The sequence below is a fragment of the Carlito syrichta genome, unplaced genomic scaffold (genome assembly GCF_000164805.1).
Source record: "Carlito syrichta isolate Samal-C Ts95f unplaced genomic scaffold, Tarsius_syrichta-2.0.1 Scaffold309898, whole genome shotgun sequence".
Taxonomy (NCBI): domain Eukaryota; kingdom Metazoa; phylum Chordata; class Mammalia; order Primates; family Tarsiidae; genus Carlito; species Carlito syrichta.
Window position 1 is genome coordinate 78480 of NW_007253994.1, and position 10019 is coordinate 88498.

At 52.2% G+C, this 10019-nt stretch overlaps 2 protein-coding genes across 7 annotated transcripts in view; one reads left to right on the forward strand and one right to left on the reverse strand.

Annotated features, from left to right (window-relative positions):
- Positions 1-354, forward strand: part of CNTNAP1 (contactin associated protein 1) — a 14576-nt gene extending 14222 nt beyond the window's left edge. Inside the window, exons 23-24 of the mRNA XM_021717648.1 lie at positions 127-189; positions 273-354. Coding sequence (XP_021573323.1) covers positions 127-189; positions 273-354 — 145 coding nt within the window. The remainder of the gene's footprint in view (positions 1-126; positions 190-272) is intronic.
- Positions 355-874: 520 nt separating this feature from the next.
- Positions 875-10019, reverse strand: part of EZH1 (enhancer of zeste 1 polycomb repressive complex 2 subunit) — a 29187-nt gene continuing 20042 nt past the window's right edge. For 4 of the 6 annotated variants that reach the window (XM_021717653.1, XM_021717654.1, XM_021717652.1 and 1 more), the window contains 9 exons: positions 9692-9783; positions 8759-8799; positions 8191-8316; positions 6055-6233; positions 5482-5577; positions 4982-5063; positions 4338-4418; positions 3687-3771; positions 2841-3491 (listed from right to left, as the gene is read on the reverse strand). In XM_021717653.1, the coding sequence (XP_021573328.1) occupies positions 3431-3491; positions 3687-3771; positions 4338-4418; positions 4982-5063; positions 5482-5577; positions 6055-6233; positions 8191-8316; positions 8759-8799; positions 9692-9783 (843 nt within the window). In that variant the 3' untranslated portion in view covers positions 2841-3430. Of the gene's footprint in view, positions 3492-3686; positions 3772-4337; positions 4419-4981; positions 5064-5481; positions 5578-6054; positions 6234-8190; positions 8317-8758; positions 8800-9691; positions 9784-10019 lie in introns of all 6 variants that reach the window. The other 2 variants (XM_021717656.1, XM_021717655.1) reach the window with 1 other exon arrangement.

Sequence of the window (10019 nt, forward strand, 5' to 3'; positions counted from 1 at the left end):
GCCCCTGGCCCCCGGGATCTACCCCAGATCCTGGAGGAGTCCAAGTCTGAGTGAACCAGAAGGGCTTCAGGGACCAAGTCCAACTCCTCTGAATTCCCCCAATCCTGCCCCTCTCCTCCCCATCAGGGACATTTGGCTCCTCTTAGCTGGCTCTGCTCATCCCAAGGATGCCCCGCCCCACCAGGTTTGGTGGGCAGAGCTACAGATGGAACTCAAGGGAGTGGCCAAGCTTCACTGCCTAAATCAACGACCTGGGCCTCCCTGTTCCCCAGGCCCCTGGCTGTGGCGAAGCCTCATGGGGTTGAGAAAGGCCCTTCCGCCGCTTCCATCCCAGCTGCTGCCAGGGGTGAATGAGTGTGGGGGGGCGACAGACTGCCTCCCTTCCCTCTAGACCATCAGCAGGGACAGACGTGCGGGATTGCAGGGCTGCACAGGGTGAGGGGGGAGGAGGCTGCTAAACCCTCTCCCCAGCCTCCCCCCTGCCCTGCAGAGCTCTTCCATCGGCTTCTACTCAGCTGGGGGCTCAGGAGGGCCCCATAGCTGTCCCCACCCCCTTTTTGTTTTGTATACTGAGACCGAGAAGCCTCGGCTTTGCACCTTATACCTCTGTGCTTACCTTAGTACCTCCACGCTTCATATGCTTTAGCCAAAGTCACAAAAACCCGCGACATAGAGACAGCAATGCAGACCCCGCCCAACTGGCCCTCTGCTCCTCGCCCTCCTCCGAGATATGCAGCGGCCTTGGTGCCATCCGACTCAGCCCCCCCAGTGCATGAGGAGTCCTCTTCCTCCGCTCAGATGCTGCTTCGTTTACCCAGGAGGTCATATTCTTTATATATATTTTTGGTTGCACAGTCTCTCTCCAGAGAATCTCTATATATTAACCTAATTTTTGAATTGTCTGTTTATATATAAAAGAAAAACTCAACTGGCTGTCCTGTGCCCAGTGTGTGGTTCTCTCCCGAGTCAAGGTCTCCGGAGTCCAGCAGACCTCCACTCTGAGGCAGAGCTGAACCAGCTGTGCTCTGACTTAGGCTGTTCCAATAAAGCAGAGAGGCAGAGCCCAGTCTGTGTGTGGTGGCTGGGGTCACGGTGGGGAACATGGATGACCGAGGGACCTAGCCGGAGGGCTCAGAAATCTCTGGGGGGGTTCCGATTCCTAGGCTCGCCACCAGGGGCTGAATGGCCCCACATCAAGCCCCCCAGATCTCAGTGGGGACCAGGATGCTACCGCCTCAGCCCGACCTGCTCCTGGTCCACAGCCCTGGGCCCTGCAGCTCCAAAGCATACCATACACAGTTTGCCAAGTGGATTCTAACATTTTATTCAGATTAGAGGTCACAAGCCACAGGACTTTAAAGTGCGTGAAACTCACTGGCAATAAAGCTGCACATTTGCCAACCTGCTCCCAGTCCCCACCACCTCGCTCCATCCGTCACTGCATGTGGGGGGAGGGGCTGAGACCCGTCATTAAAGGTGGGGGACAGCAGGGATGGTGGACAGGAATGCCAGAGGAACAATGGCCTGGCACTGGAAAAGGAGGTACTGACCACAGTGATTCTGCTAACTGCGGGGGACTGGGGTATCAGTCTAGCCTCTCAAAGGTCGGAGAATAATGTTTTTCCACCTACTCCTTTTGGCCAGTGCCTGGCATTTCAAACAGACCTAACTCTCCTCTTCATCTGTCTCTGTGTCCCCCTGTAATTTCTGAGTAATTCAGAGTCCACAGCCAGCTTGAGGGGACCCTGATACACACAGTGAATACAGACCACAGCAGATGCAATTCTAGAATCAGGTTGGGCCTGGCCCACCAGGTGGGAGGGGGCAGCTGTGGGAATGGACTGGGCATGTGCCAGGCGCATGTGTGCCACCAGTGTGGGGAGTGCCAGTGTGTGTGTGTGTGTATCCCACATGGGCCCTAGGAGGCAGCTGGGCCACAGGGAACCTGCCAGTGGATGGGGGGAAGAGAATGGTCAGCACAGACTGGGAGGAGCGGCTCTGAGTCCCCAGAAAGAAGGGAGAAGCCTGCTCCTACGCCACCACTCCCAAGCTGGCCTGTGCCTGCCCAGTTCCCTCCACTCAGCACAATGCTGCTCACCATCAGTGCAGCACACAGTGTGAGCACAGGGCAGCTCCCACTGGCCCTTCTCACTGAACTCTCCTGTGTCAGACCAGCTCCTGCCTCCCCCACGGAGGAGACAGAACTGGAGGAGACTCTTCCACCCTCATCTTCTCCACCCTCAGGTGTAGGATTTGGGCAGGGACCCCAGAGACCTCAGTCCCAACTCTACCCCAATCCACAGACGTTCTAAAAGAAATGGTTAAAGTGCGTTGCTCTGCAGAATCCCAGAGAGAATGGCACCACAGACGGGACAGGTGGTCTGCCTGCTTCTTCTTACCCCTCATATAGCCTCTGCCAGTCTGCCCTGCACACGTGATGCCATCCAAAACGTGCAATTCAGCCTTCACCCACCTTCAGACACGTAGCTCACCCTTTCCAAATAGCAGGTGCTACAGACAGAAAAGCGGATCATACCCACCACCTTCCCTCTCTATCCCAGGCCCAGGCCCACCTGCCCTAAAGAGACAAGTGACGCTGGCCATGGACCTAACCTCTATGGAAGCGGAAGGCCTGGAACCACCACAAAGCCCACACACCAGGTGCTCATGCCTGCAGGCCTGCCTGGAGTTCCCTCAGTAGTAGAAAAATATTTGTGGCAGCCGCCAGGCCTGAGCTTGGAAAGGAGTCGGGGTGCTGGCACCTCCTCCCAGGAATCTGAAAACATTCATCCATCTTTCTTGAGGCCTCCTGGGCCCACGCTGGCTTAGCTATTATCACCAGGCTGGCCTAGCTCTCCTGCCCTATCCCTGAACGCCTGTACTTAGAACCCACCCTCTCTCCACTGAGCACTGCCACGAGAGGCAGTAGCAAGGCGACCCAGCCCCACTCAGTTCAGCCAGGCTTGTTTCTGATCCAGGCCCCCAGTAGGCACTAGGGACCATGATTCATGCAGGCTGTCTTCTCCAGGCCCCAGGACCATAGAGATCTGCCCGGAACCCCAATTATATAAAGACCCTTGATTGGGAAAGCTACAATTCTAGGCTGGCGCTTGTTAGGAACTGCCCAAGTTGAGTCCTGAGGCCCAAGCCTGGGGAGCCTAAGTCATCCACCCGGCCTGCACTCGCTTCCTCTGAGGCCGGAGATGCGGTCTCCCGTATCTGCAACTAAGAGACCAAGCCCTAGCTGCCTCTGTCTCCCCTCTCACCAAGACAGTTTTGCGCCCACTGAACACAGCTGAGGCCTCGCTACAGAGGGAGGGGGTGGGGTTCTCAGTGTGGGAGACATGGTGTAGGAGACTTGGGCAGCAGTGGGTGAGCATGAAAGCCAAGACAGTGCCGCTACCGTAGCGCCGGCGCGGGGCTCAGGAGGTTAGAGGACGTCGGTCTCCCTCTCGATCCCCACGTACTTGAGGGCGTCAGCTTGGCTGTACCTGTCCCGAGCAGGAGGAGGAGCCAGGTTACTGTGACTAAAGAGGTGGAGTCCCTTCCTGTTTCACTTCCCCTCCTAACAGACCTGATGGCTATCACAGTGTGTCCACTTCCAAGGCAAGGCTTGGAACAAAGACAGCCAGACCCTGCAAGATCCTCCTTTTGGCCCACATTACCCACCCTAATCTATTCCTCACCTGTAATCAAAGAAGAGCTCTTCACCAGCTTGAATCGCCCTCTTGGCAAAGATCCCAATCCGATGGTCCCCATTCACCATGACCACTGCAAAGGGATAAACCCGAAGTGGGGTTCCTGGTCAACCAGCCAGAGTCAGGAGACTCCTGGGCTGACTTTCTCCAATTCCCAGTGAAAACATAAATCAGACAGAATCAGAAAGATGACAATAAAGACAGCTGCCTCCATGCTTTTAGATCTGCTGTTCTGGCTAGTGGCACGAGGAAAGAATTATTTTTAAATCACATCTGTGGGGGCGGAATGGGGTTACCAGTCGCAAATATCTGTCTGGGAATGGGGAAACACCTCTTATCAACAGGGTGCCTGAATGAAACGTAATTGTACACCTAACCCTTAACTGTTCCCCACAAAATCATAATAAAAAATATTGATTAAAAAAAAAAATCACATCTGTGGGAAAGTGTTTAAAATGTACTCAGTGAAAAACATTGATTACAAGAGAGACAGGACCTAAGATGATACCAGGCATTAGTCATGATTACCTGTGGACAAAAAATAACCCAGCTAAGGAAAATGCCGAGCAGTAGATAGAAATCCCAGTCATTGAGGCTTCTTGCCAGCCCCGCCCGCCTCCTGGGGCACCAGGAGCTCACCTTTGGCATAACAGTTGGGATTCACTGAGTGGTTTGCAAATCGAATTTTGTTTCCTTTCCGAGTAGCATCCACCACAAAATCTGTATGAAGTAAATCAAGGAAGACTATGAGCACACCAGGCAAATTCTCAGCTCCTCTAGCCTGAATTTAAGACTAGTTAAACAGTAACAGAAACAATTTAGTCCAATGGGAATTTTGAAGTCCCATGTACTTTTTTTTTTTGGGAGAGATGGGGTCTATGTTGCCCAGGCTGGTCTCAAACTCTTGGCCTCAAGCGATCCACCTGCCTCGACCTCCCAAAGCATAAAACCCCGTGAGTGTCAACAGGAATTAGGGAAAGCATGCAGCCTAAGAGCTCAGCCTCCCTTTGGGTTCCCTGTGCTTGAATGATGGACTTCCCTTCTCATCTCCTGAGTGGGGAGGTCTCTGAAGCCTAAGTGTTCAGTGCTTCTACTACAAACACAACCCAGAAATGGAGGCTCTCCCAAAGCGAGGGCACCGTGGCCTCTGGGATCTCTGAGCTCTATCTCACCCCCTCCTCTAGGCATCAGCAGGAAGATTCCCAGAGGACATAACCCGTGACCTGCTTTGCAGTAAGAGCGATTTGGTAGAAAGACTCCTCTCGACCCAAGAGCCACTGTACCATTGTTGAGGTTGAAGAGGAAGCTGGACATGTATTTGTCATAGACCTTTCCTCGTCGATCCGCTTCATCCTGAGAGATGAGCTGGGGTGACAGACAAGGAGCAAGTAAGGGATCAGGCAGCCTGCTCAGGGCATGGCACCCCACCCCCACCGAGGGCTAGGCAGTGGCACACACGGGAGCTTATTGCATATCATGATGAGACTCGTAAGGGAGCTCAGGTGATGCTGCTCCAATTCCCCCCAGGCTGGTCAGTGTTAAGGCTGAAGAGAGGCGACCCCCACCCACCCCCAATCTCTTGTGTGGCTGGAGTCGCTGAAGAGTTGAAGAGCAGTGGTTTGTTTCAGGACTGCAAACAGTTCTGTGGGATCCCCCGAGAGGCCCCATGAGAACTCAGCTGAGTTATTTAGAGATCAGTTCAAAGAACCCTGGCCCACAGAAAATCAGAGTTTCTCATCATCTTCTCCCCAGAGAGAACGTGGGCTGCATCACTACTACTTACCTCACCACAATATTCAGAAATGAATTCGTTCTTCTGCACAGACTCCTTAATGAAGGTGCCCCATCCAGCCACATCTGAGGGGGCCAGCAGCAGGTGCTGGGGAAGAGGGAGCCTGGCCTCAGACACAGGCCTTGTGTGAGTGGGGGGTGCGCATGTGCACATGTGTGGTGGGGGTGAGGTGGAAAGAATCACTCTGTTAGGAAGATCTGAAAGTAAAAAAGGTCTAGGCCTTTATGTGTTGGTGGGAGGATGAGATGAAAAAAGGAGATGGTGAAAGGAAATAGGACACCTCTTCCACTACCCCGGGGACCTCTGGACCCGAGTCTATGGGAATTCACTGCTGTGTGAGGTAAGAATAGACAACAATGGCACATCCACCTTAGCTCCTTTTAGTCTGGCCAGTCCCTACTGGGACAAAAAACTGTATTCGTTCAGTCAATGTGTGACTTTTAGGATTTAGGATCTGCACTTCCACATGCAAACCCTCTAAGGAACCAGTGGGAAGAGGACGCTTGGGATTATCCCTTCTTTTCCACATCACAGTCTGGCATGAGGCTTGAGGAAAGGCCTCACCTTCTTGAGGCCACGCTGGATGCTGCAGTTTTTACAGGAAACCACTTTGCAGTCCCAGTGCTCCGAGGCCCCACAAGTGAGACACAGGTCGGGGTCACACTCTCGCACGGCCAGATAGCAAGGACACTGCTTGGTGTTGCACTGGGTCTTGCAGCGACAGCCGGGAAAACGATTCTGACCTGGGTGGGAAGACAGGTGAAGGCTAAGAGGAGGCCAGGCTATCACTGGGTCAGCTCAAGGGACAGCAGAAGGGTAAATACTGTGTGTTCCAGGATATTCGGCAAAATAGGACTGAAGCTCCCTTCCCAATAATCAAACTCTCAAGTTTTTGCCAGAGAAAATGAAGTGCCTCCCAACATTTACAACTTCAAGCCAAAAAAGCAGGTGTGACTCTCCAGACATATTTCCTGGAGATCCCCCCAGAGTGGGGAGCAGCCCGGGGAAAACGAAATCAGAACTTCTCACTGGTAAACCCTCACTATCAAAACAAGCATCATTTTGAGAACAGAATGCACCCGTCTTGCCACCCTCCTCCACCCACTGCCCTTCCCGTACAAGCACTTCTCTGCTGTGGCTAAGATTGGTATCTGCTATGGGCTGGGAGGTATTTCCAGCACATCTACCGGGGCAGCACATTCTGCAAGTCCTGGGGGCTGCCACCCAACTGCTCAACCTTGAGTGAGAAAGGGTGCAGTGGGAAACCAAGTCAAAGAGAAGTGTCTTCAGCCTCTGCTGACATTCAGACCCTTCTCCCACCTGATAGAAAAACTCCAGCTACTAAATGAAAATACGCATACACAGAATTGCAGCCCCCGACCATTTTTAATTTTAAAAAATTTAAAACAACACCCTGAAAAGGGAGACTGGGACTGCATTCCAAGAAAAAAGACTCCCATGCTTTTTTTTTGAGTTGGAGTCTCACTCTTGTTGCCTAGGCTGGAGTGCAGTGGCATGCTCATGGCCATTGGCAGCCTCGACTTGCTGGGCTCAGGCAATCCTGCCTCAGCCTTCCAAGTAGCTGGAACCACAGATGCACGCCACCATGCCTGGCTAGTTTTTTTGTGTGTGTGTGATTTATTGTAGAGACAAGGTCTCACCAAGTTGCCCAGGCTGGTCTTGAACTCCCAGGCTCAGGCAATCCTCTTGCCTCGGCCTCCCAAAGTGCTGGGATTACAGGCTAAGCCACTGTGCCCATGTCCCATGTTTCTTAATTCTCCTCTGGAAGGCCAGGTTGGGAATGCATCTGATTTCTGTATAACTGCTGCTTTTTGAATGATGAACCCAAGGGTTTTGCACAATGACTTTTCCAGATCTCTCTCTCTCTCTTTTTTTTTTAAGTTGGAATCTCTCACTCTGCCACCCAGGCTGGAGTGCAGTGGCATGCTCATGGCCACTGCAGCCTCGATCTGCTGGGCTTAGGTGATCCTTCTGCCTCAGCCTTCCAAGTAGCTGGAACTAAAGGCACGTGCCACCATACCGGGCTAATTTTTTTTTTTTTTAATTTATTGTAGAAACGGAATCTCACCCGCCCAGGCTGGTCTTGAATCCATGCGCTCAGGCAATTCTCTCACCTTGGCCTCCCAAAGTGCTGGGATTATGGGCATGAGACATCACGCCTGGCCAACTTTTCCAGATTTTTTAACTGGAAGATATAATTTTATTTCTGAAACCAGAATTCAGGGAGACAGAACCTGGCATTTCTAGAACCAGTTTGCCTTCCTTTAGTTTCCACAGTCCATTTTTATAAGTTTAGGATTGCTGGTACCTATATATTGACTGTTAGGTCAGGGCCTCCTAACACCTGCACCGAAGTTAGACTGGAAAAGATAGTTTATTTAGAAAGAAGAGAGAAAGAGAGAGAGAGAGAGGAGATTTACCTCCTCAAGGTAGGGGAGGGGGCCAAAGCTAGGAAACATGGCCTAGCCACGGCTCAATGAGCACACGGCCTGGCCAGAGCTTGGCAAAGTAATGGTGGACTTCTCCAGATCTTAAGCATCTTGTTTCATCTGTATCATGCCTCACACACAGCAAGGAGATGTTAGAAGGCCCACAGGGAGCAAATGGCACAAGAGGTGAAGTCTGGGGTGGGTCAAGGCCAATTGCCTTGGGGAACCACAGGGAAGTTGCAGCACTCACAGTCCGGGTTGCACTGGCAAAACTTCTCACAGAAGTTCTGGGTCATGATGCAGGGGCAGGTGCTGTCACAGGGGCGGTCTGGGTGGTCACAAGGCTGGTAGTTGTACACTTGTGTAGAAGAGTTATCTAGGAGAGAACAGACAAGGCCCTGCCAACTACAACCCTCCCAAGCGCCCAACTGCCCGAGTCCAAGGAGACTTGTTCTAACCAGCACTTGGACACATTTAGCACCTGTGGCAAGATGTCTTGGATGGCCATTGTTCATAAGCTATGATGAGGGACATGCTTTGTGGGGAGGGTGTGGAGATAGTCCTGGACCAAGGGCAGCTATGCCAAATATAACTAGAACCTGGCAAATGACACACAAGGCAAGTCAAGACCTCGGGTCTGTAACTGCCTCCTGAGAGTCCTTTTCAGCTGCAGCAAGAAGCTGAGCTGTCCTCAGAGGCTGTAGAGGATTCTGCAATCTGCGGAAGTGGTGCAGGGTCGCCAAGTGCAGGTGGGCAGGGTGCCGGCCACAGGGCGAGGCCTCCCGCTGAACTGCTGGGGAGCACCTGCTGCCACTCACCCTTCTTCAGCTGAATCTTCCTGCAGTGTGCAGCCCACAACCTGACAACAACAGAAAGGGTGGTCATGACCCTGGGACCTCTGTAGATGCAAGTATATGATAAAGGGTCTTGCTCTGCAGGACGGTAGCTTGGTGACAGGGAAGTCTCTCCCCAGATCTCCCCATAGGAGACCCCTACTTTGGTACGTGGAAGCTAGAGTCTGTCCTAAATGTAGCTGGCCTCAACTTAAACACAACTCCCTCCTAAACAAATAACCATACAAGAACAAAATACAGAAAGAGAACGCAGCCCAACCCTAGATTTCTATTACAGTGCTACTGTTTTTCGCTCCTCCTCCCTGCCTCCTCTTTGTGGGGGTGGAGATGTGGGGAATTTGAAGATAGAGAGGTGAGAAGGCTTTTCAGGAATCTTCTGAGTGAAAAAGCTGAAAGGGAGGAGCCACAGGGCCTTCCTTCTGGGCTATAGCTGGTATTGGTGCCTTCCTTTGATGGATGGTAGTCATTAGGGAACTGAGTTAGGCAGGGGGCCAAGTTTTAAAAAAAAAACTCCCAACCCTAAGTAAAGCTAGCTAGGAGACAGTGTTGTTATGCAACTTAGAAAAACAACACAAATGCAAAAAAAAAGGAGAGAGAAAGAAAAGGGATATTCTCTGGCCAGAGCTGAGAAACAGGTAGGGTGGTAACTAACCCAACAGAGAGAAATGGCCTCAGGGTGGAGGCACGAGGCCAGCTTGTGTCTTACTGGCCAGGAGCTTAAATGGAAACCCAGACAGTTATCTCCTGGTCCAGAGCATCTGGAGGCAGAGAAAGGGCTGGTCCAAGGCACAGAACCTCAGGAAGCACTGAGGAGGCCAGCTAACGAGGGAGGCAGGTGGGAGGTCCAAGGGGAGGCAGGGAATGGTCTGGCCATAAAGAAGCTTGTCCAAGTCTTGCCTGTGCTTTCTTTTCTTCTTCTGCGAGGGGTTCATGAGCTCATCTGTTGGTAGCTTCAGGATAAGAGATTCTTTGACTGCAAACTGAAAGACCTGGAAAAGAAACCCAATGGAGCCTGTCATTCCTTCTTGAGCTGGGGGCCAGGTAAGTAGCCCAGAGGGGTGCTGGGCTTGGGAGGGCTCCAGAGAGTCGCAGGGAGCTGACTAAGCCTCTCTTCAGTCAGAGGAAGGCAGCATGGCACTGGGACATTGGGTCTCTGGCTCTGAAGTTAATTCTTTTTTTTTTTTTTTGAGTTGGAGTCTCACTCTGTCACCCAGACTGGAGTGCA